Raw genomic sequence first — 25,336 nt, 5'->3', positions numbered from 1 at the left:
ACTTATCATTATTATTGTTATTGTTTTTATTGTTATTATTAGTATATATACTTATCATTATTATTATTATTGTTTTTATTGTTATTATTAGTATATAGTTATTTTTATTATTATTATTGTTTTTATTGTAATTATTAGTATATATACTTATCATTATTATTGTTATTGTTTTTATTGTTATTATTAGTATATAGTTATTTTTATTATTATTATTGTTTTTATTGTAATTATTAGTATATATACTTATCATTATTATTATTATTGTTTGTATTGTTATTATTGTAATTATATACTTATCATTATTATTATTATTGTTTGTATTGTTATTATTGTAATTATATACTTATCATTATTATTATTATTGTTTGTATTGTTATTATTATAATTATATACTTATCATTATTATTGTTATTGTTTTTATTGTTATTATTAGTATATACGTGTCATTGTTATTGTTATTATTATTATTATAATATACTTATCATTATTATTATTGTTATTATTATTATTATTATAAACTTATCATTATTATTGTTTTTATTATTGTTATTATTGTTTTTATTAGAATTATTGTTATTGTTATTATTATTATATACTTATCATTATTATAATTTGTTATTATTGTTATTATAACAATGTTCTCACTCGTATACTTTAACAATAATTTCTTTCTAAATCTGCTTTTTTATCTCTTTCAAAAATACACTTTATAGTTAAATTCACGTCATAATGATAAATAATTATGAAATAAAATCGTTTTTTTCCTCAAACATTTACTAAAGTTCATGAACTCGAGCAAATGAAAGTTTAGAAAGTTCTGTTTTTTATTGACTTTGTTTTTAAAAATCTCCTTCTTTAATAAACACAATGAATGGAAAGTTGTATTTGAATAGAAACTATTTGTTCTTATATGTTTGAGAAATTAAACAACTTTGATGTTAAAAATCATTGTTTTTTCCTCTTGTGTCAATTTTTGCTGAGAAAACGGAAAAAGAGTTTTTCAGAGAGAATCCGGGGGAGGAAGTGTGTGGAGGTTTCCGTGGTGACGCACACACGAGTGAGTCGGTATTTAACTACACAACTTCAGGTGAGACACACCAGTGAGGACGAGGAGCTGAGATGAAGATGAAGATGAAGATCATGATGATGATCTTCATCGCTGGTCTGTCCTTCATCGTCGCAGGTTTATTTCTGGTTTACTTGAATGTTTTCACATGTTTACAAGTTTCATCATTTCAATGATTCTCCGGTCCAGACGCCGGTCCAGACGCCGGTCCAGACGCCGGTCCAGACGCCGGTCCAGACGCCGGTCCAGACGCCGGTCCAGACGCCGGTCCAGACGCCGGTCCAGACGCCGGTCCAGACGCCGGTCCAGACGCCGGTCCAGACGCCGGTCCAGACGCCGGTCCAGACGCCGGTCCAGACGCCGGTCCAGACGCCGGTCCAGACGCCGGTCCAGACGTGGTGTTTGCCGGCGCTGGTTCTCAGGCAGTCCTCCCGTGTCACTGTCCCTCCACGTCTGGGGGATCGTTGGAGCTGGTCTGGATGAAGGAAGCCGTGGTCGGAGAGCGAGGGTGTGGACCTGCTGGATGCTCGTCTCTGGACCTCAGGACCGTGTGGCGAGAAGAGAAGAGCGGCCTTCGGTTCCGGGGCGGGCGCTGGTCCAGAGACCCGCGGCTCCAGTGCTCGCCCTCTCGCTTCAGCGGCAGCGACTGCAGTCTGTCCATCAGCCGCGTGACGACAGGTGACGCCGGAGTCTACACGTGTGAGGTCCGAGGAGGAGCCGAGGCCACGAGACGCTCAGTGAGGCTTCACGTCGTCCACGGTACGAAGAGTTCCATTTCTGTGATTGACATGAACGTAAATCAAAGTATGGATTGAATTGATCTTTGGAAATGTTTTCAACGAATGATTGAATGATTCAAAAGAATCTATGCTTCAAAAAAAGTTACAATCAAAGTTCAAAGTTCAAAGAATTGAATGTTAATTTCAATTTATCTGATGATAAACTTTCACACGTTTACGTCGTTGTTAAATATATTTAAAACATGTTCTTTGACCTGAAAGATACTTATTGTTTGAAGTTAAAACATATTATTGTCAATCATTCAATCAATCAATCCTTCAATCAATCATTCAATCATTCATTCATTCAATCAATCAATCATTCAATCAATCCTTCAATCAATCAATCATTCATTCAATCAATCAATCATTCAATCAATCCTTCAATCAATCAATCATTCATTTAATCAATCATTCAATCAATCCTTCAATCGATAAATCATTCATTCAATCAATCAATCAATCAATCATTCAATCAATCCTTCAATCAATCAATCATTCATTCAATCAATCAATCAATCAATCATTCAATCAATCCTTCAATCAATCAATCAATCCTTCAATCAATCAATCCTTCATTCAATCAATCCTTCAATCAATCAATCATTCATTCAATCAATCAATCATTCAATCAATCCTTCAATCAATCAATCAATCAATCAATCATTCAATCAAACATTCAATCAATCATTCAATCAATCATTCAAGCCTTCAATCAATCAATCCTTCATTCAATCAATCAATCAATCAATCAATCAATCAATCAATCAAACATTCAATCAATCATTCAATCAATCATTCAAGCCTTCAATCAATCAATCAATCAATCCTTCATTCAATCAATCAATCAATCAATCAATCAATCAAACATTCAATCATTGTAATTCATTCAAACCCTGCTTCATCATCAACTTCCTGCCTCAGTTTCTCTGGTCCCGCCCACTCCCGTCAGAGGAAGCTACTTCCTGTCGCTGTGCGTGGTGAGTCCTGCCGTGAGCTCGTGCACGCGTCAGTGGAGCGTCAACCACTCGCCGCTGTCTCGCCGCACCTCCAGGTCTGCTCGCGTCGTGAAGGCCGAGGACCAGCAGTCTGGTCTGTGGACGTGTGTGGTGCGACACGGGGGCGTGGAGGGGCGAGCCTCGGCGTCGCTGAGCGTCCGAGGTGAACGTCTATCAACTTCATCCATGATTTCAACACAAAGAAAAGCACCAGGATTTCTCCCTTGATTTCCAAATAAAAGCTTTGGTTCTGGTTGCGTCTCAGGGATGGTCCATCCGTCCAGAAACAACATGAGGTTCTACACGTCGGTCGGGTCGGCGATGACGCTGCCCTGCGTCTTGACTGCCGGTTCGCTTCCCTCCGCCGGGCGCCTGCAGCGCCTGGAGGGCGACTCGTCCTTCACGTCCTCCGCGGCTCAGCCGGACTGGGACAAGTCGGTCGGCACCAGGGCGGTGCTGCTGGAGGACGCGGGTCAGTACCAGTGCTCGGCGACGCTGCAGCACCAGAACCTGAGCCGGACGCTCCGGCTGGTCGTCGCCACGGGTAACCGCGACACACGTGCCCCGGCGAGGTCAAAGGTCATGAATCATCTCTTGTTTCCATCAGTCCTGGTCCAGGTTCAGTCCCAGGACCAGCAGACGCTGACCTGCTGGCTCAGTGACCCCGCAGAGGTCACCCGATACGAGTGGGTCAGCAGTGGTCAGCGGACCGCGAGAGGAGCGACACTCGTCACCAGCAGAGGGCGCTCTGAGAACTGGACCTGTCGCTACTACGACCAGAGTCGACTCCTGGGGTCAGTGAGTCACACGGAGCCCGAGAGAGGTCAGAACAATTATTAATAACATTTATTAATCTTTAATGAACGGGTCTATAGGAATGATATTAACAATAATTATGATATTAACAATTATATTAACAATTATATTAACAATTATATTAACAATTATATTAACAATAATGATAATATTAACAATAATTATGATATTAACAATTATATTAACAATTATATTAACAATAATGATAATATTAACAATAATTATGATATTAACAATTATATTAACAATTATATTAACAATAATGATAATATTAACAATAATTATGATATTAACAATAATTATGATATTAACAATTATATTAACAATTATATTAACAATAATGATAATATTAACAATAATTATGATATTAACAATTATATTAACAATTATATTAACAATAATGATAATATTAACAATAATTATGATATTAACAATAATTATGATATTAACAATTATATTAACAATAATGATAATCTTAACAAAAATATTAACAATAATTATATTAATAATGATAATATCAACAATAATATTAACAATGATGATAATATTAACAGAGATAGTAATATGAACAATAATTATAATATTAACAATTATATTATTCATAATTATAATATTAACAATGACAACAATCATTAACCAGACTATCAAAAATAACATCATCAATAACATCATCAATAACATCATCAATAACATCATCAATAACATCATCAGTAACATCATCAATAACATCATCAGTAACATCATCAATAACATCATCAGTAACATCATCAATAACATCATCAATAACATCATCAGTAACATCATCAATAACATCATCAGTAACATCATCAATAACATCATCAGTAACATCATCAGTAACATCATCAATAACATCATCAATAACATCATCAATAACATCATCAATAACATCAATAACATCATCAATAACATCATCAGTAACATCATCAATAACATCATCAGTAACATCATCAATAACATCATCAGTAACATCATCAATAACATCATCAATAACATCATCAGTAACATCATCAGTAACATCATTTATAACATCATCAATAACATCATCAATAACATCATCAATAACATCATCAGTAACATCATCAATAACATCATCAATAACATCATCAATAAAATCATCAGTAACATCATCAATAACATCATCAATAACATCATCAGTAACATCATCAATAACATCATCAGTAACATCATCAATAACATCATCAGTAACATCATCAGTAACATCATCAATAACATCATCAATAACATCATCAATAACATCATCAATAACATCAATAACATCATCAATAACATCATCAATAACATCATCAGTAACATCATCAATAACATCATCAGTAACATCATCAATAACATCATCAGTAACATCATCAATAACATCATCAATAACATCATCAATGATCATAACGTTCCAGACCAGGTGACGGCGGCTCCACAAACAGGAAGTTCACTGGTGACTTCAGCCGCTGCTCTGCTCAGCTTCCTGTTGGCTGTGATGCTGCTGACTCTGGGTCACATGACCAGGAAGTACCAGAGGGTGAGAGATTGTGTAACTATTATCAACGACACAATAACAACAGTTTTCTTATCAACGACACAATAACAACAGTTTTCTTATCAACGACACAATAACAACAGTTTTCTTATCAACGACACAATAACAACAGTTTTCTTATCAACAACACAATAACAACAGTTTTCTTATCAACGACACAATAACAACAGTTTTCTTATCAACGACACAATAACAACAGTTTTCTTATCAACGACACAATAACAACAGTTTTCTTATCAACGACACAATAACAACAGTTTTCTCTCCGACAGAGACGAGCTGAGCTGCACTTCCTGGCTCTGGAGGGCGTCCTTCAGGCCCGCTCAGGTGAGAAGGCGGAGCCAGGACCAGGTGAGGCTTGAGTGACAGGAGAGACTCGTGTACATATGTCAATAAAGGATCTTTGATCGACTTCAAGTTAATCATGGAGTGAATAAGTCGAGCGTTCAGAAGGTTGTCGGTTCGCTTCCCTGTTCGGGGAGGAAACTTGTGACGGGTTTACTCCGGGTCCTCCCACAGTGTCCTCCATGAGTGTGTGTGAGTGTTGTGTGTCTTTCTGTGTTCTGAGAAAGCCTGGCCTCCTGTCCAGGGTGTCCTTGCCTCTGGCCCAAAGACAGTGGGAGTGACTCCAGCCCCCCGCGACCCTCGGGACCCCGCGACCCTCACGACCCCCACAAACCCGCGACCCTCATGACCCCACGACCCTCACGACCCCGCGACCCTCACGACCCTGTGACTCTCACGACCCCGCGACCCTCACGACCCCCACAAACCCGTGACCCTCATGACCCCACGACCCTCACGACCCCGCGACCCTCACGACCCCGCGACCCTCACGACCCTGTGACTCTCACGACCCCGCGACCCTCACGACCCCCACAAACCCGTGACCCTCATGACCCCACGACCCTCACGACCCCGCGACCCTCACGACCCCGCGACCCCACGACCCTCATGACAAAGATGAAAAGCTTAAAACACAATGTTCTTGTAAAAGAATCTTAAGTGAATGAATTGAACGAGTCGATCGAAGTCATGTTTGTATTTGAAACTTTGATTCATGTTCTGATCAAACAACACGTTTCTGACTGCGATGTAAACACAGTTTTTAACCTTCGACGCATCCAAGGACATCAAAAACATCAAATACTTTGAATACAACAAAGTAAACTTCTTTCACTTTATTAAACAAGTTTTCACTTCAATAGACAAATACTTTGTTTTTACACAAATATAAAAAACACTTTTTTTCACGATGAAGACGTTTCAAACTTTTTTACTTGAAATCAAGATCATTTCATTTGGAGACAACATGACCACGAAGGTCGGCGAAGGTTGCGAAGGTCGTCTACACCTGACTATACTCGCCCTCCTCCTGCTCCGACACGTCATGAAGGTCCCAGAACGTCAAGGACTCCGCGATCCCCTCCAGAAGTCCTTGACCCGGCGGCTGCAGCTGATCCATGACCTCGTCGTCGTCGAAGCACCAGCCGGACCAGTCAACGTTCACGCCGCTGGAGAAGATGAGGCTGCAGGGGAGGAGTCAAGGTCATGTGACAGCAGGGCGGAGTCAAGGTCATGTGACAGCAGCGGGAGGAGTCAAGGTCATGTGACAGCAGGGCGGAGTCAAGGTCATGTGACAGCAGCGGGAGGAGTCAAGGTCATGTGACAGCAGGGGGAGGAGTCAAGGTCATGTGACAGCAGGGGGAGGAGTCAAGGTCATGTGACAGCAGGGGGAGGAGTCAAGGTCTCTTACCTGCTCCTCTCGTCCTCGTCCTCGTCTCCGTCCACCAGCTGCTCCCTCCAGCCCTGGCTGACGGTCAGCGCCCGGGGTCGGGTCACCTCCACCTCCTCCCACTCCGTGTCCCGCTCGCTCGGGGAGGGCGAGGGTGTGCTGGAGAAGCTTGGAGAAAGGCTGGTTCCGTCTCTCCGCCGGGCCTTAGCTCGCTCCAGCAGACCCTCCAGAGGCGACGAGTGTCCGTCTGGGATCTGAGGAAACCTCTGGAGGGTCGGCGGACCCTCTTGCGAGCCCAGGTTGGGGTTGGAGGAACGTCTCTGAGGCTTGAGTTTGGACCTCCTGGCGTTCTTCACGTGAGGCAGCTCCGTGTCTGAGAAGATCTGCGGCTCCGACCTGTGGTCGTACAGGTTCCAGAAGATCCCTCGGTTCTGCTTCAGCGAGCCCAGCTTCAGGACCTTACGAGCATCCGAGCTCGTCGTCTTCTTCAAGTTGCTGTCCGAGTCAGAGTTGGACGAACAAGAACTTCTCAGTTCCGGCTTCCGGGTCTGATGTAGCGGCCCGTGGTGGGGGGGGAGAGGTCTTCTCCGCCTCAGCCGCGGCGACCTCAGGTGGTTAGAGGTCCAGACGGCCGGGGCTTCACTGGTGCTGGACCTGATGGTGGGGCTGCTGCTGGGAGACGTGGTTGTGGTGCTGGACTCAAGACCGTTGGTCTGGTCTGACTCGGTCGGGTAGTCCACGTCTGGATAGCCTCCTGGGATCAGGGAGTGTCTTCCCGCTCTGTGGAGTCTGCTGGTGGTTCTGCTCGCGGTTGGTATCGACTGAGCCCGTCGGTACCGATGGGTCTTGGAGTCTCTGGATGGGAAGATGGTCTCCTCCTCGTCCGTGTGGTTCCCGCCGGGCTCCTGCCCCCTCACGCCCATCTCGATCCACTCGTAGCCAGGAGCCTGAGGACGAGCGCTCGTGACCTCCTGCTGTGACGTCCAGAAAGAAGCGTCCGAGAAGTTGGTGTCGTCCACAGACTCTGAGGCTGCAGTCGCTGAAGAAGGCTCCTGGTCTCCGTGGACCTGCGGCTGGTTCTCCTGCTCCGGGACCCTCCAGTCCGGACCCCGTCTCCTGGTCTCCAGCTCCCTCAGGACCCTCAGGTTCTCCTGCAGGAGAAGGTTCTTGACTCACTGTTGGACCCAAGGGGAGAACGTGTACCTTGGCCTTCTTGACGGTGGAGACCCAGGTGCAGCATCGCTCGGAGGTCCCTGCTGTGAAGATGTAGACGTTCATGGCGCACTGAAGCTCCCCGACCTCCACCAGCACGAACGACACTGGACATATATTTACACTGAGATCAACAAAACTTTGTTTGGATTAAAATCATATTTATTTTTATTATCAGTTATTTTGTGTTATTTTAATATTTCAATAAAGTTTGTTTAAAATGAAACGATTATATTCTCTTATTTACAATTCACATGAAAACATTCACAGCGTTTGTTCATGTTTGTGTCGCAATTACACTTTCAGCCTCTAGATGGCAGCAGTTATTACATCTTCCACAGCTAAAGGAAGAATGATGACTGAGGACGAGAGGATACAGTGAGTCCAGCAGTTTTTAAAGCTGATGTTTGGACATATTTTGCTTTGAAAACAAATGAAAGTAGTTACGACTTCAAGAGTCATGTGGTCTGTAAATACTACAACACCAGAGTCAAGTACTGGACAATACTACACATATATACTTGTTACTACACTATCACAACACCAGAGTCAAGTACTGGACAATACTACACATATATACTTGTTACTACACTATCACAACACCAGAGTCAAGTACTGGACAATACTACACATATATACTTGTTACTATACTATCACAACACCAGAGTCAAGTACTGGACAATACTACACATATATACTTGTTACTATACTATCACAACACCAGAGTCAAGTACTGGACAATACTACACATATATACTTGTTACTACACTATCACAACACCAGAGTCAAGTACTGGACAATACTACACATACAGTATATACTTGTTATTACACTATCACAACACCAGAGTCAAGTACTGGACAATACTACATATATATACTTGTTACTACACTATCACAACACCAGAGTCAAGTACTGGACAATACTACACATATATACTTGTTACTACACTATCACAACACCAGAGTCAAGTACTGGACAATACTACACATATATACTTGTTACTACACTATCACAACACCAGAGTCAAGTACTGGACAATACTACATATATATACTTGTTACTACACTATCACAACACCAGAGTCAAGTACTGGACAATACTACACATGTATACTTCTTACTACACTATCACAACACCAGAGTCAAGTACTGGACAATACTACACATATATACTTGTTACTACACTATCACAACACCAGAGTCAAGTACTGGACAATACTACACATATATACTTGTTACTACACTATCACAACACCAGAGTCAAGTACTGGACAATACTACACATATATACTTGTTACTACACTATCACAACACCAGAGTCAAGTACTGGACAATACTACATATATATACTTGTTACTACACTATCACAACACCAGAGTCAAGTACTGGACAATACTACACATGTATACTTCTTACTACACTATCACAACACCAGAGTCAAGTACTGGACAATACTACACATATATACTTGTTACTACACTATCACAACACCAGAGTCAAGTACTGGACAATACTACACATGTATACTTCTTACTACACTATCACAACACCAGAGTCAAATACTGGACAATACTACACATATATACTTGTTACTACACTATCACAACACCAGAGTCAAGTACTGGACAATACTACACATATATACTTGTTACTCACAAGTGTCTCTCAAGGCCCTGCAGCAGGTTCTGTCCAGGGCCAGTGGAGGTCGAACCACCTTCAGTTTCTCTCCTTTCTTCTGTGCTTTGGTGACGAGCAGGACGTCGGAGAAGAGCAGCACCACCACCTCCAGCTGTTGAGGCCCAGCGAGAGGTCAAGGGTCAGGGTCAGGGTGACTATCCGCTCACCTTGCTGTCCTTCCTGCCGCGCAGCTTCAGGTTCTCCTCCAGCAGGAGCTTCCTCACGACGTCCGACCCGACTCCTCTGACCGGACACGTCAGCTGGAAGTGACAGATGTCTCGCACATGCTGGAGGAACATGTGAGTCTCAGGTTCATCAGAACATTCATCAGAACATTCATCGGAACATTCAGTAGAACATTCATCAGAACATTCATCAGAACATTCATCTGAACATTCATCTGAACATTCATCTGAACATTCATCAGAACATTCATCAGAACATTCATCAGAACATTCATCGGAACATTCATCGGAACATTCATCGGAACATTCATCTGAACATTCATCTTATTCATCGGAACATTCATCAGAACATTCATCTGAACATTCATCTGAACATTCATCTGAACATTCATCTGAACATTCATCTGAACATTCATCAGAACATTCATCTGAACATTCATCAGAACATTCATCTGAACATTCATCTGAACATTCATCTGAACATTCATCTGAACATTCATCTGAACATTCATCTGAACATTCATCGGAACATTCATCGGAACATTCATCGGAACATTCATCGGAACATTCATCGGAACATTCATCAGAACATTCATCTGAACATTCATCTGAACATTCATCTGAACATTCATCTGAACATTCATCTGAACATTCATCTGAACATTCATCAGAACATTCATCAAAACATTCATCAGAACATTCATCAGAACATTCATCAGAACATTCATCTGAACATTCATCTGAACATTCATCTGAACATTCATCTGAACATTCATCAGAACATTCATCAAAACATTCATCAGAACATTCATCAGAACATTCATCAGAACATTCATCTGAACATTCATCAGAACATTCATCAGAACATTCATCTGAACATTCATCAGAACATTCATCTGAACATTCATCTGAACATTCATCAGAACATTCATCTGAACATTCATCAGAACATTCATCTGAACATTCATCAGAACATTCATCTGAACATTCATCTGAACATTCATCTGAACATTCATCAGAACATTCATCAGAACATTCATCAGAACATTCATCTGAACATTCATCTGAACATTCATCAGAACATTCATCTGAACATTCATCTGAACATTCATCAGAACATTCATCTGAACATTCATCAGAACATTCATCTGAACATTCATCAGAACATTCATCTGAACATTCATCAGAACATTCATCTGAACATTCATCAGAACATTCATCTGAACATTCATCAGAACATTCATCTGAACATTCATCAGAACATTCATCTGAACATTCATCTGAACATTCATCAGAACATTCATCTGAACATTCATCAGAACATTCATCTGAACATTCATCAGAACATTCATCTGAACATTCATCAGAACATTCATCTGAACATTCATCTGAACATTCATCAGAACATTCATCAGAACATTCATCTGAACATTCATCTGAACATTCATCTGAACATTCATCTGAACATTCATCAGAACATTCATCTGAACATTCATCAGAACATTCATCAGAACATTCATCTGAACATTCATCTGAACATTCATCAGAACATTCATCAGAACATTCATCTGAACATTCATCAGAACATTCATCAGAACATTCATCAGAACATTCATCTGAACATTCATCAGAACATTCATCAGAACATTCATCAGAACATTCATCTGAACATTCATCAGAACATTCATCTGAACATTCATCAGAACATTCATCAGAACATTCATCAGAACATTCATCTGAACATTCATCAGAACATTCATCTGAACATTCATCAGAACATTCATCAGAACATTCATCAGAACATTCATCAGAACATTCATCAGAACATTCATCTGAACATTCATCTGAACATTCATCTGAACATTCATCTGAACATTCATCAGAACATTCATCAGAACATTCATCTGAACATTCATCAGAACATTCATCTGAACATTCATCAGAACATTCATCAGAACATTCATCTGAACATTCATCTGAACATTCATCTGAACATTCATCTGAACATTCATCAGAACATTCATCAGAACATTCATCTGAACATTCATCAGAACATTCATCTGAACATTCATCTGAACATTCATCTGAACATTCATCTGAACATTCATCTGAACATTCATCAGAACATTCATCAGAACATTCATCTGAACATTCATCAGAACATTCATCTGAACATTCATCTGAACATTCATCTGAACATTCATCTGAACATTCATCTGAACATTCATCAGAACATTGATCAGAACATTCATCAGAACATTCATCTGAACATTCATCTGAACATTCATCAGAACATTCATCTGAACATTCATCTGAACATTCATCTGAACATTCATCTGAACATTCATCTGAACATTCATCAGAACATTCATCAGAACATTCATCTGAACATTCATCAGAACATTCATCTGAACATTCATCTGAACATTCATCTGAACATTCATCTGAACATTCATCTGAACATTCATCAGAACATTCATCAGAACATTCATCAGAACATTCATCTGAACATTCATCTGAACATTCATCAGAACATTCATCAGAACATTCATCAGAACATTCATCTGAACATTCATCAGAACATTCATCTGAACATTCATCTGAACATTCATCAGAACATTCATCACTGAAATGATGTTTTGAAGCTTTTCATTGTTTTTTTCATAAAGTTCAAACATTTCATTTTTACGTTTGATATTCTGACTCTAATGTTTTTTTCTAAACGTAATATTTTTTAATTCATAGTATTTTAAACTCAATATAAATGTTATAAAAGAGCCTCCAGACCAAACCAACAGAGCTCAGATCTACTGATCATGTGACGCACAGACGATCATGTGACGCTCAGAGCTACTGATCATGTGACGCTCAGAGCTACTGATCATGTGACGCACAGACGATCATGTGACGCTCAGAGCTACTGATCATGTGACGCACAAACGATCATGTGACGCTCAGAGCTACTGATCATGTGACGCACAGACGATCATGTGACGCACAGACGATCATGTGACGCTCAGAGCTACTGATCATGTGACGCACAGATGATCATGTGACGATCAGAGCTACTGATCATGTGACGCACAGATGATCATGTGACGCTCAGAGCTACTGATCATGTGACGCACAGACGATCATGTGACGCTCAGAGCTACTGATCATGTGACGCACAGATGATCATGTGACGCTCAGAGCTACTGATCATGTGACGCACAGACGATCATGTGACGCTCAGAGCTACTGATCATGTGACGCACAGACGATCATGTGACGCTCAGAGCTACTGATCATGTGACGCTCAGACGATCATGTGACGCTCAGAGCTACTGATCATGTGACGCACAGACGATCATGTGACGCTCAGAGCTACTGATCATGTGACGCACAGATGATCATGTGACGCACAGAGCTACTGATCATGTGACGCTCAGACGATCATGTGACGCTCAGATCTACTGATCATGTGACGCACAGATGATCATGTGACGATCAGATCTACTGATCATGTGACGCACAGATGATCATGTGACGATCAGATCTACTGATCATGTGACGCACAGATGATCATGTGACGATCAGAGCTACTGATCATGTGACGCACAGATGATCATGTGACGATCAGATCTACTGATCATGTGACGCACAGATGATCATGTGACGATCAGATCTACTGATCATGTGACGCACAGATGATCATGTGACGCTCAGATCTACTGATCATGTGACGCACAGATGATCATGTGACGATCAGATCTACTGATCATGTGACGCACAGATGATCATGTGACGATCAGAGCTACTGATCATGTGACGCACAGATGATCATGTGACGATCAGATCTACTGATCATGTGACGCACAGACGATCATGTGACGCTCAGAGCTACTGATCATGTGACGCTCAGACGATCATGTGACGCTCAGATCTACTGATCATGTGACGCACAGATGATCATGTGACGATCAGAGCTACTGATCATGTGACGCACAGATGATCATGTGACGATCAGATCTACTGATCATGTGACGCACAGACGATCATGTGACGCTCAGAGCTACTGATCATGTGACGCACAGATGATCATGTGACGCTCAGAGCTACTGATCATGTGACGCACAGATGATCATGTGACGATCAGAGCTACTGATCATGTGACGCACAGATGATCATGTGACGATCAGATCTACTGATCATGTGACGCTCAGACGATCATGTGACGATCAGAGCTACTGATCATGTGACGCACAGATGATCATGTGACGATCAGATCTACTGATCATGTGACGCACAGATGATCATGTGACGATCAGAGCTACTGATCATGTGACGCACAGATGATCATGTGACGATCAGATCTACTGATCATGTGACGCACAGATGATCATGTGACGCTCAGATCTACTGATCATGTGACGCACAGATGATCATGTGACGCTCAGAGCTACTGATCATGTGACGCACAGATGATCATGTGACGATCAGATCTACTGATCATGTGACGCACAGATGATCATGTGACGATCAGAGCTACTGATCATGTGACGCACAGATGATCATGTGACGATCAGATCTACTGATCATGTGACGCACAGACGATCATGTGACGCTCAGAGCTACTGATCATGTGACGCACAGATGATCATGTGACGATCAGAGCTACTGATCATGTGACGCACAGATGATCATGTGACGATCAGATCTACTGATCATGTGACGCTCAGACGATCATGTGACGCTCAGATCTACTGATCATGTGACGCACAGACGATCATGTGACGCTCAGAGCTACTGATCATGTGACGCACAGACGATCATGTGACGCTCAGAGCTACTGATCATGTGACGCACAGATGATCATGTGACGCTCAGAGCTACTGATCATGTGACGCACAGATGATCATGTGACGCTCAGAGCTACTGATCATGTGACGCACAGATGATCATGTGACGATCAGAGCTACTGATCATGTGACGCACAGATGATCATGTGACGATCAGAGCTACTGATCATGTGACGCACAGATGATCATGTGACGCACAGACGATCATGTGACGCTCAGAGCTACTGATCATGTGACGCACAGATGATCATGTGACGATCAGAGCTACTGATCATGTGACGCACAGATGATCATGTGACGCTCAGAGCTACTGATCATGTGGCGCACAGACGATCATGTGACGCTCAGAGCTACTGATCATGTGACGCACAGATGATCATGTGACGCTCAGAGCTACTGATCATGTGACGCTCAGACGATCATGTGACGCTCAGAGCTACTGATCATGTGACGCACAGATGATCATGTGACGCTCAGAGCTACTGATCATGTGACGCACAGACGATCATGTGACGCTCAGAGCTACTGATCATGTGACGCACAGATGATCATGTGACGCTCAGAGCTACTGATCATGTGACGCACAGATGATCATGTGACGCTCAGAGCTACTGATCATGTGACGCACAGACGATCATGTGACGCTCAGAGCTACTGATCATGTGACGCACAGATGATCATGTGACGCTCAGAGCTACTGATCATGTGACGCACAGATGATCATGTGACGCTCAGAGCTACTGATCATGTGACGCACAGATGATCATGTGACGCTCAGAGCTACTGATCATGTGACGCACAGACGATCATGTGACGCTCAGAGCTACTGATCATGTGACGCACAGATGATCATGTGACGCTCAGAGCTACTGATCATGTGACGCACAGATGATCATGTGACGCTCAGAGCTACTGATCATGTGACGCTCAGATGATCATGTGACGCTCAGACGATCATGTGACGCTCAGAGCTACTGATCATGTGACGCACAGACGATCATGTGACGACGTAGAAGATCAGTTTTTTCATTTTCTTTTTTATATTGAATCAAAGGCTAAGATTATTTTTTCATTAGATTCAGAAAAAGTATTTCTGAAGGATTCAAAGTTTGTGTGAAACTAGTTTGGATCCTAGACCTCCTGACCTGGTCCACCTCCTCGTTCAGGCCCTCCATCTCGTACGCCTCCAGCCTCAGCGCCGACTCCTGCAGCGCCTGCTCCTCGTCCTTCTGCCGCAGGAAGTCGTTGATGCTCTCCAGGAAGGAGTTGACGCTGGACAGCTGCCAGAGTGACGGGGTTAGGTCGGAGGTCGCGGAGGTCGCGGAGGTCACGCCGTGTTCTCACCATTCCTCGCAGACGCTGCTGGACGTGAGGCTCGGCCGAGGTCTTCAGCGCCGCCTTGAGGAGCAGCGGGTACTTGGTGATCCTCTGGTGAGGCTTGGCCTGCATGTCCCCGAGTCTCATCCTGAAGCACTGAGGGTGAGTCTCCACCCACTGAGGAGCACACACACACACACACACACACACACACACACACACACACACACACACACACACACACACACACACACACACACACACACACACGTTTGTAGCGACGCCTGGTGGTCATGTGAAGACGGACATCATCTTCAAGAGAACACGTTTGTGTCACCACATCTCTAGTTTCATGATGAAGATGATGAAGATGATGAAGGTGATGAAGATGATGAAGATGATGAAGATGATGAGAAAGATAATAAAGACGAGTAAGATGAAGATGAAGATGATGATGGTGAAGATGAGGAAGATGAAGATGAGGATGATGATGAGGAAGATAATGAAGATGATGATGAAGATGATGAGGAAGATGATGAAGATGAAGATGATGATGATGAGGAAGATGATGAAGATGAGGAAGATGAAGATGATGATGAAGATGAGGAAGATGATGAAGATGATGATGATGAGGAAGATAATAAAGATGAGGAAGATGAAGATGATGATGATGAAGATGAGGAAGATGAAGATGAAGATGATGAGGAAGATAATAAAGATAAGGAAGATGATGATGATGATGATGAAGATGAGGAAGATGAAGATGAAGATGATGGTGATGAAGATGATGAGGAAGCTGAGGAAGATGATGAAGATGAGGAAGATGATGATGAAGATGAGGAAGATAATGAAGATGAGGAAGATGATGATGAAGATGGAGATGATGAAGATGAGGAAGATGATGATGAAGATGGAGATGATGAAGATGAGGAAGATAATGAAAATGAGGAAGATGACTTACATTATAACAAAATCATTTTAATTGTGTTAAATATTGGTTTCTTTTGCACTTTGTTCTTATCTTTGTTCTGCTCGTTCTCACTGACTAGTTCATTCACGGATATTAAGATCAATTATTTATATTACATTAAGATTTTACCTGAACATACGTCACGAAGTGAAGGTTCGTCTCCATCTGCCGTCGAGCAAACTCCAGGTTCTCCTCCTCCTGCCAGCAGTACTCATGGTACGAGGAGAAGCGCTCGTGGAACTGAAGACAAACATGAGTCAGTGACTCGTCAAGGTAAGTAAGTAAGTAAGTAATTTTTATTTATAGAGCGCTTTTCCAGACCAGGGTCACAAAGAACTTAAACAATCAAAACAATATTCAATAAAGTATATACTTTAAAGATCAAGATAAAACTGAGAACAACACAGGAGTTCCAGAAATTCAAGGAAAAGCCTGAACAAATAGAAACGTCTTAAGATGTTTCTTGAAGGAGTCAGTAGATCATCAAACACAGATGTTTCTTGAAGGAGTCAGTAGATCATCAAACACACATGTTTCTTGAAGGAGTCAGTAGATCATCAAACACAGATGTTTCTTGAAGGAGTCAGTAGATCATCAAACACAGATGTTTCTTCAAGGAGTCAGTAGATCATCAAACACAGATGTTTCTTCAAGGAGTCAGTAGATCATCAAACACAGATGTTTCTTGAAGGAGTCAGTAGATCATCAAACACACATGTTTCTTGAAGGAGTCAGTAGATCATCAAACACACATGTTTCTTGAAGGAGTCAGTAGATCATCAAACACACATGTTTCTTGAAGGAGTCAGTAGATCATCAAACACAGATGTTTCTTGAAGGAGTCAGTAGATCATCAAACACACATGTTTCTTGAAGGAGTCAGTAGATCATCAAACACAGATGTTTCTTGAAGGAGTCAGTAGATCATCAAACACAGATGTTTCTTGAAGGAGTCAGTAGATCATCAAACACAGATGTTTCTTGAAGGAGTCAGTAGATCATCAAACACAGATGTTTCTTGAAGGAGTCAGTAGATCATCAAACACAGATGTTTCTTGAAGGAGTCAGTAGATCATCAAACACAGATGTTTCTTGAAGGAGTTAGTAGATCATCAAACACAGATGTTTCTTGAAGGAGTCAGTAGATCATCAAACACAGATGTTTCTTGAAGGAGTCAGTAGATCATCAAACACAGATGTTTCTTGAAGGAGTCAGTAGATCATCAAACACACATGTTTCTTGAAGGAGTCAGTAGATCATCAAACACAGATGTTTCTTGAAGGAGTCAGTAGATCATCAAACACAGATGTTTCTTGAAGGAGTCAGTAGATCATCAAACACAGATGTTTCTTGAAGGAGTCAGTAGATCATCAAACACACATGTTTCTTGAAGGAGTCAGTAGATCATCAAACACAGATGTTTCTTGAAGGAGTCAGTAGATCATCAAACACAGATGTTTCTTGAAGGAGTCAGTAGATCATCAAACACAGATGTTTCTTAAAGGAGTCAGTAGATCATCAAACACAGATGTTTCTTGAAGGAGTCAGTAGATCATCAAACACAGATGTTTCTTGAAGGAGTCAGTAGATCATCAAACACAGATGTTTCTTGAAGGAGTCAGTAGATCATCAAACACAGATGTTTCTTGAAGGAGTCAGTAGATCATCAAACACAGATGTTTCTTGAAGGAGTCAGTAGATCATCAAACACAGATGTTTCTTGAAGGAGTCAGTAGATCATCAAACACACATGTTTCTTGAAGGAGTCAGTAGATCATCAAACACAGATGTTTCTTGAAGGAGTCAGTAGATCATCAAACACACATGTTTCTTGAAGGAGTCAGTAGATCATCAAACACACATGTTTCTTGAAGGAGTCAGTAGATCATCAAACACACATGTTTCTTGAAGGAGTCAGTAGATCATCAAACACACATGTTTCTTGAAGGAGTCAGTAGATCATCAAACACACATGTTTCTTGAAGGAGTCAGTAGATCATCAAACACAGATGTTTCTTGAAGGAGTCAGTAGATCATCAAACACAGATGTTTCTTGAAGGAGTCAGTAGATCATCAAACACAGATGTTTCTTGAAGGAGTCAGTAGATCATCAAACACAGAGATGTTTCTTGAAGGAGTCAGTAGATCATCAAACACAGAGATGGTTCCAAAGCTTAGGAGCAACAGCCTGAAAAGATTTCTCTCCTCTGGTCCTGAGCCGTGTGCGTGGAACCATCAGTAGATTCTGATCCACAGACCTCAGAGCCCGAGCTGGGGTGTAAGGCTGGATCAGATCAGTGATGTAAGGAGGAGCCTGACCATGAATAGATCTGAAAGTATCTAGTAAGTTTTAAGAATCGGAGAAATGTGAGTTCTTCTACTAGAGCGGCTCAGAGTTCTGAATCAACTGCAGACGAGACGATCCTTCTTGTTAAGACATGAAAACAAACTGTTACAATAGTCCAGACGAGAAGAAACAAACGCATGGATTATAAGATCCAGATCATGTTGTGACAACATTTTCCTAAGTTTAGAGATTTTTCTCAATTGAAGGAAACAGTTTCTGGTCAGTTTTCTACAGTGTTGAACAAGAGACATGTCTTTATCAAATACAACACCCAGGTTTCTCAGGCTCAGTTTGACAGACTGACTTAAGTCACTCAAGTACTGACTCAACCCTGAACCTTATCATCAACAATCACCAGAGTTTCAGTTTTGTCCACATTTAGCTTCAAAGTGTTTTCACTCATTGTTTGATTTCTAGCAACTATTGACTAAGTTCAGCCTCTGGGGCTCAGTTGGGTCAACAGAGCAGTAGAGCTGGATGTCATCAGCAAACATGTGATAAGAAACATCGGGAAATCTCTGAAAGATTTAACCGAGGGGAATCAAGTACAGCAAAAACAATAAAGGACCCAGAACAGAACCTTGAGGGACTCCACACATCAGATCTGCCGATTCAGACCTCATTTGATTGACAGATACACTAAAACTGCGCCCAGAAAGGTAAGATGAGAACCATTCTAACACAGACCCAGACAGTCTTCATCCCTCAGTCTTCTCAGCAGGATCTGGTTCAACTGTGTCAAAGGCTGAGGACAGATCCAAGAGAACCAGAACATCATGATGTCACTGGACACCTTCAGTAAGACTGTCTCCGTAGATGTTTACAGAAGCCAGACTGAAACTTCTCATGGATGTCGCTCTGATCCAGGAACAGCTGCTCAGACACAACCTTCTCCAAGATCTTGGACAAGAAAGGGAGCTTAGAAATAGGCCTGAAATTACTGAGGTCAGTCGGGTCTAAGCCTGGCTTTTTGAGCAGAGGCTCCACAATGGTTTAAATGCATTAAAAACCCCTGTGGAAAGGGAGAGGTTCACCATATTGGTAACCCAGGGGTCAATTACATCAAATACTTTGATAAAAAGCCTACAAGGAAGGACGTCATCTGAGCAAGAGGATGGTTTCATCTTGTTCACTAAGGTCACAGCAGTGCTCGTGGAACTGAAGACAAACATGAGTCAGTGACTCGTCAAGGTCTTCTTCAATCCTGCAGTAACTGTTGAGCTCCAGCAGGGGCGACAGCGAGTGACTCCATCAAGGTTATTTCATTTTAATTGAGATAATAAAAATGTTAATGTCATATGAATAATATCAAATATTTATAATAACATTAAAAAAAATTGAAAGTTATTTACATCGTTGACATTAACATTAAATGTTTGTTAAAATAATGTTTTTATTTTCTGTTCTGTTGATTATTAACGTCTTGAAGGTGTTTTATTTTGAAAGATTGTGGTTTTACTTTGAAGTCGCTCAAATCTAAATATATTATATCAATGAACCTGTTAACTAGAATATAAAGTTACTAACCAGAGTTTAACTTCTTTCATCTGTTTTTCTCTCTCACTCTTTTCAAGGGTTTTCAACCGTCAACCTTCACGTCATTTTAAAACAGTCAAAAAAATCGTTTTTTTAATCGATCATGTTTTTCATTGATTTCTGATCATTTTTTTCACTGAAGCTACTTTAGAATCTGATGTTTCTTCGTCAACTTGATGTTTAAATCCTGTATGACCTCTGACCCTCACCTGGGCGTGCCTCGCTCACCTGCAGACAGCCGGCCTCCAGGGTCAGCGGGTCGAAGGGCCTCCTGCTGCTGCGCACCTCCTGCAGCATGGGGAACAGGACCTCCTGCCAGAAGAGCTGGTGCGCCCCGAGGATGGAGGGCAGGTTGGAGAAGAGCGCCTCGGGCTTCACCTGCGACACACCTGGCCGTCAGAGACGCGTCCGGAGCCGCCGCTCAGAACTCACCTGCAGCAGGAAGCCGCGCTGGTGCAGGTAGACGAGCGCCGCGAGCACCAGCTGCAGACACACACACACACACACACACACACACACACACACACACACACACACACACACACACACGTGAGCACGAGTCAGAGCAACACGGATTCAAACCTACGTCCACGATGATGATGATCCTGTTGATGTAGCTCAGCTCGGTGTGCAGCAGCTCCCACAGCGCCTCCTGCTGGTGCCTCTGCAGCTTCGACATCGTCTGGTGAGATAAGATCAGTCAAAACGCTTGTTGTTGTTGTAGTAGTAGTTGTTGTGTTTGTTGTTGTTGTGTTTGTTGTTGTTCTTCTTGTTGTTGTGTTTGTTGTTGTTGCTGCTGCTGTTGTTGTGTTTGTTGTTGTTGTGTTTGTTGTTGTTCTTCTTGTTGTTGTGTTTGTTGTTGTTGTGTTGTTGTTGCTGCTGCTGCTGTTGTTGTGTTTGTTGTTGTTGTGTTTGTTGTTGTTCTTCTTGTTGTTGTGTTTGTTGTTGTTGTGTTGTTGTTGCTGCTGCTGCTGTTGTTGTGTTTGTTGTTGTTGTGTTTGTTGTTGTTGTGTTGTTGTTGTTGCTGCTGTTGTTGTGTTTGTTGTTGTTCTTGTTGTGTTTGTTGTTGTTGTGTTTGTTGTTGTTGTGTTTGTTGTTGTTCTTCTTGTTGTTGTGTTTGTTGTTGTTGTGTTGTTGTTGCTGCTGCTGCTGTTGTTGTGTTTGTTGTTGTTCTTCTTGTTGTTGTGTTTGTTGTTGTTGTGTTGTTGTTGCTGCTGCTGCTGTTGTTGTGTTTGTTGTTGTTGTGTTTGTTGTTGTTGTGTTGTTGTTGTTGCTGCTGTTGTTGTGTTTGTTGTTGTTCTTGTTGTTGTTGTGTTTGTTGTTGTTGTTGCTGTTGTTGTTCTTGTTGTGTTTGTTGTTGTTGCTGCTGTTGTTGTGTTTTTGTTGTGTTTGTTGTTGTTGCTGCTGTTGTTGTGTTTTTGTTGTTGTGTTGTTGTTGCTGTTGTTGTTGTTGTGTCGTTGTTGTGTTACCGCGTGAGAATCAACCAGATCCTTCCAGTGAGTCTCCAGCGTAGAACCAGAAACCTCCTCCCTCCACTTCCAGGTCAGATCCACAGGGACGGCGAAGACCTCCAGGGCCTGCTTGAGCAGGTCCAGCTGCCCCCCCCGCTCCTGCCGGGTCACATGATCAACAACTTTGTTCGTTTAACAAACGTTATTGTCCTGATATGTCATGCTTTGATCTCATGAAAGATACGTTTGTACCTCCGGCGCCGAGTTCTTCTCCGCCTGGTTGAACAGAACCTGTCTGAGGGCGGTTCTGGGTTTGACTCCTGCCGACGTGCCCTTGGACACGGTCGTGAAGTCGGTCAGCGCTTTGTGTTTGCTTCGTCTCTGAGAGAAACGTTACAAAAGACAAATAAAAACGTTTTATTCATTGTTTAACATGTTTACTAAACCGTGTGTTTAGTTGCTGTGTTTGAATGAGTCACTTCCTGTTTATCTATCTTTTGTGATGCTAACGATGCTAACAGTTAGCCAACGTTTGTTTCTTCCCAGTAATGATATTTATAGCAGCAGAAAAACAAAAACAAGCTGAAAAACTGCATTAATTCGTCAAATTCAACATAAAGGTTCTATATTAATAGTTTGAAAATGATTTATTAAAAGTTTTTACGACAAGAATGAACTATCAGGTCAAGGTAGGAACCTTCGTGTTGTGATGTTTGCAGGTCGGACATAATTAAAGAGCGCATTAAACCTGTAAGTCGATGTAATTCACGCGATAAAGTGTTAATATTATCAACAATACGACGTGGTGTCAGAAGTGGGATGAGTTCAAATACGTTCTAGAAAAGTTACTTTTCATTGCAGTTTATAACAATAAATACAATTATTATTTCAAGATCGTCTGCCGCCCCCTGCCGGTCCTCCTCAGTACTGCACTCACCTGGTGTCCCAGCGTGTAGAACCTTTTGTCTGTCGGTCCTCGCTGGGGTTTGGGGGTCACCTCTGGACCAGGTCCTCGCTGGGGTTTGGGGGTCACCTCTGGACCAGGTCCTCGCTGGGGTTTGGGGGTCACCTCTGGACCAGGTCCTCGCTGGGGTTGGGGGGTCACCTCTGGACCAGGTCCTCGCTGGGGTTTGGGGGTCACCTCTGGACCAGGTCCATCAGTCTCGTCAGCTTCTCTGACGTCATCATCCTTCTTTCGCTGGACTTCACTTCCGTTCCGCTGCAGAACAGGCGTTTCCTCCATTGACCCCTCGCTGACCCCGGACGGACCCTCACTGTTGAGCACAAGCGCGTGCGTTGTCACTGACGCGTGACGTCACGCGTCTGGAGCGAACATTCGTGAAGGTATTGGTTCGTTCACTCGTTCTGTCTCTTCTGTAAAACTGAACCAACACGTGAACGCACCTGACGCAGGAACTTCCTTCTCAGGTGAGTCGAGAGAACGACGTCCTGAACACGTGACGCTGCGGCAGGTGTGATTCTGTCACTCATCCTCGCGAACATCTGGACCGACGTTCCTAAGGTCGACGGTTCGGAACCTCGACGAAACACGGGCGTGACGTCACGTGGCTCGAGCGGTCAGCTGAAACCAGGTGAAAGTATTTACCTGAGCCGAGTTGTATCCATTGAACACCTGGAGCCGCGTGCGTCTGATCCTCCTCCACACTGGACCGCACGGACCGGACGAACCGGATCCAGCAGCACTTGAATCACAGCCTGACTCTCTAATGCGATAAGTGTTTACCTGCGAGGAGTGACGCCTGATCCACCTGAGGACACCAGAGCCATGACGTCACGATTCATGTGTGAACTCAGCCGCGGAATCATTTTAGTAAATAAACTTGTTTATTCCAGAAGAAAAACAAACAAACAAACAAACATTTCTTTAAACAAGAACTCAGTTATTTCAGTGAGAGAGTGAGACGACAGACAAGAGCGTGAGACGACAGACAAGAGAGTGAGACGACAGACAAGAGCGTGAGACGACAGACAAGAGAGTGAGACGACAGACAAGAGAGTGAGACGACAGACAAGAGAGTGAGACCACAGACAAGAGAGTGAGACCACAGACAAGAGAGTGAGACAGCAGACAAGAGAGTGAGACCACAGACAAGAGAGTGAGACAGCAGACCAAAGAGTGAGACCACAGACAAGAGAGTGAGACCACAGACAAGAGAGTGAGACAGCAGACAAAAGAGTGAGACCACAGACAAGAGAGTGAGACCACAGACAAGAGAGTGAGACAGCAGACAAAAGAGTGAGACCACAGACAAGAGAGTGAGACCACAGACAAGAGAGTGAGACCACAGACAAGAGAGTGAGACCACAGACAAGAGAGTGAGACCACAGACAAGAGAGTGAGACCACAGACAAGAGAGTGAGACCACAGACAAAAGAGTGAGACAGCAGACAAGAGTGTGAGACCACAGACAAGAGAGGGAGACAGCAGACAAGAGAGTGAGACAGCAGACAAGAGAGTGAGACCACAGACAAGAGAGTGAGACAGCAGACAAAAGAGTGAGACAGCAGACAAGAGTGTGAGACCACAGACAAGAGAGGGAGACAGCAGACAAGAAGAGATTGAGACCACAGACAAGAGAGTGAGACGACAGACAAGAGAGTGAGACGACAGACAAGAAGAGATTGAGACCACAGACAAGAGTGTGAGACGACAGACAAGAAGAGATTGAGACCACAGACAAGAGAGTGAGACGACAGACAAGAGAGTGAGACAGCAGACAAGAGTGTTAGACGACAGACAAGAGAGTGAGACGACAGACAAGAGAGTGAGACCACAGACAAGAGAGTGAGACCACAGACAAGAGAGTGAGA

General features: G+C 42.5%; 2 protein-coding genes across 3 annotated transcripts; one reads left to right on the top strand and one right to left on the bottom strand.

Moving 5' to 3' along the window:
- The first annotated feature begins 1,119 nt into the window (after window positions 1-1,119).
- Window positions 1,120-5,591, top strand: lag3 (lymphocyte activating 3). Its single transcript, XM_087812400.1, has 7 exons — window positions 1,120-1,183; window positions 1,256-1,825; window positions 2,770-3,006; window positions 3,109-3,387; window positions 3,451-3,666; window positions 5,090-5,211; window positions 5,502-5,591. The coding sequence occupies exons 1-7, from the start codon at window positions 1,120-1,122 to the stop codon at window positions 5,589-5,591; spliced, it is 1,578 nt and encodes a 525-aa protein (XP_087668526.1).
- A 779-nt stretch (window positions 5,592-6,370) lies between these two features.
- plekhg6 (pleckstrin homology and RhoGEF domain containing G6) lies at window positions 6,371-24,250 on the bottom strand. Of its 2 annotated transcripts, XM_087778765.1 has the most exons (16): window positions 24,111-24,244; window positions 23,909-24,042; window positions 23,442-23,778; window positions 22,757-22,885; window positions 22,523-22,663; window positions 21,639-21,734; window positions 21,485-21,535; window positions 21,281-21,430; window positions 17,298-17,408; window positions 16,226-16,375; window positions 16,027-16,161; window positions 10,023-10,142; window positions 9,835-9,967; window positions 8,168-8,283; window positions 6,986-8,115; window positions 6,371-6,758 (listed from the first exon to the last, which is right to left on the bottom strand). In XM_087778765.1, the coding sequence occupies exons 3-16, from the start codon at window positions 23,745-23,747 to the stop codon at window positions 6,578-6,580; spliced, it is 2,949 nt and encodes a 982-aa protein (XP_087634891.1). In that variant the 5' UTR covers window positions 23,748-23,778; window positions 23,909-24,042; window positions 24,111-24,244; the 3' UTR covers window positions 6,371-6,577. The 2 variants fall into 2 exon arrangements, with proteins under 2 accessions (XP_087634891.1, XP_087634890.1); XM_087778764.1 differs by having other exon boundaries at window positions 23,442-23,827; window positions 23,909-24,250.
- Between the last annotated feature and the right edge of the window lie 1,086 nt (window positions 24,251-25,336).

This window comes from Callionymus lyra, chromosome 17 (assembly GCF_982586985.1).
Source record: "Callionymus lyra chromosome 17, fCalLyr1.hap1.1, whole genome shotgun sequence".
Lineage (NCBI taxonomy): Eukaryota > Metazoa > Chordata > Actinopteri > Syngnathiformes > Callionymidae > Callionymus > Callionymus lyra.
Note: the sequence above shows the minus strand (reverse complement) of the source record. Positions and strands in the feature narration are given on the sequence as shown.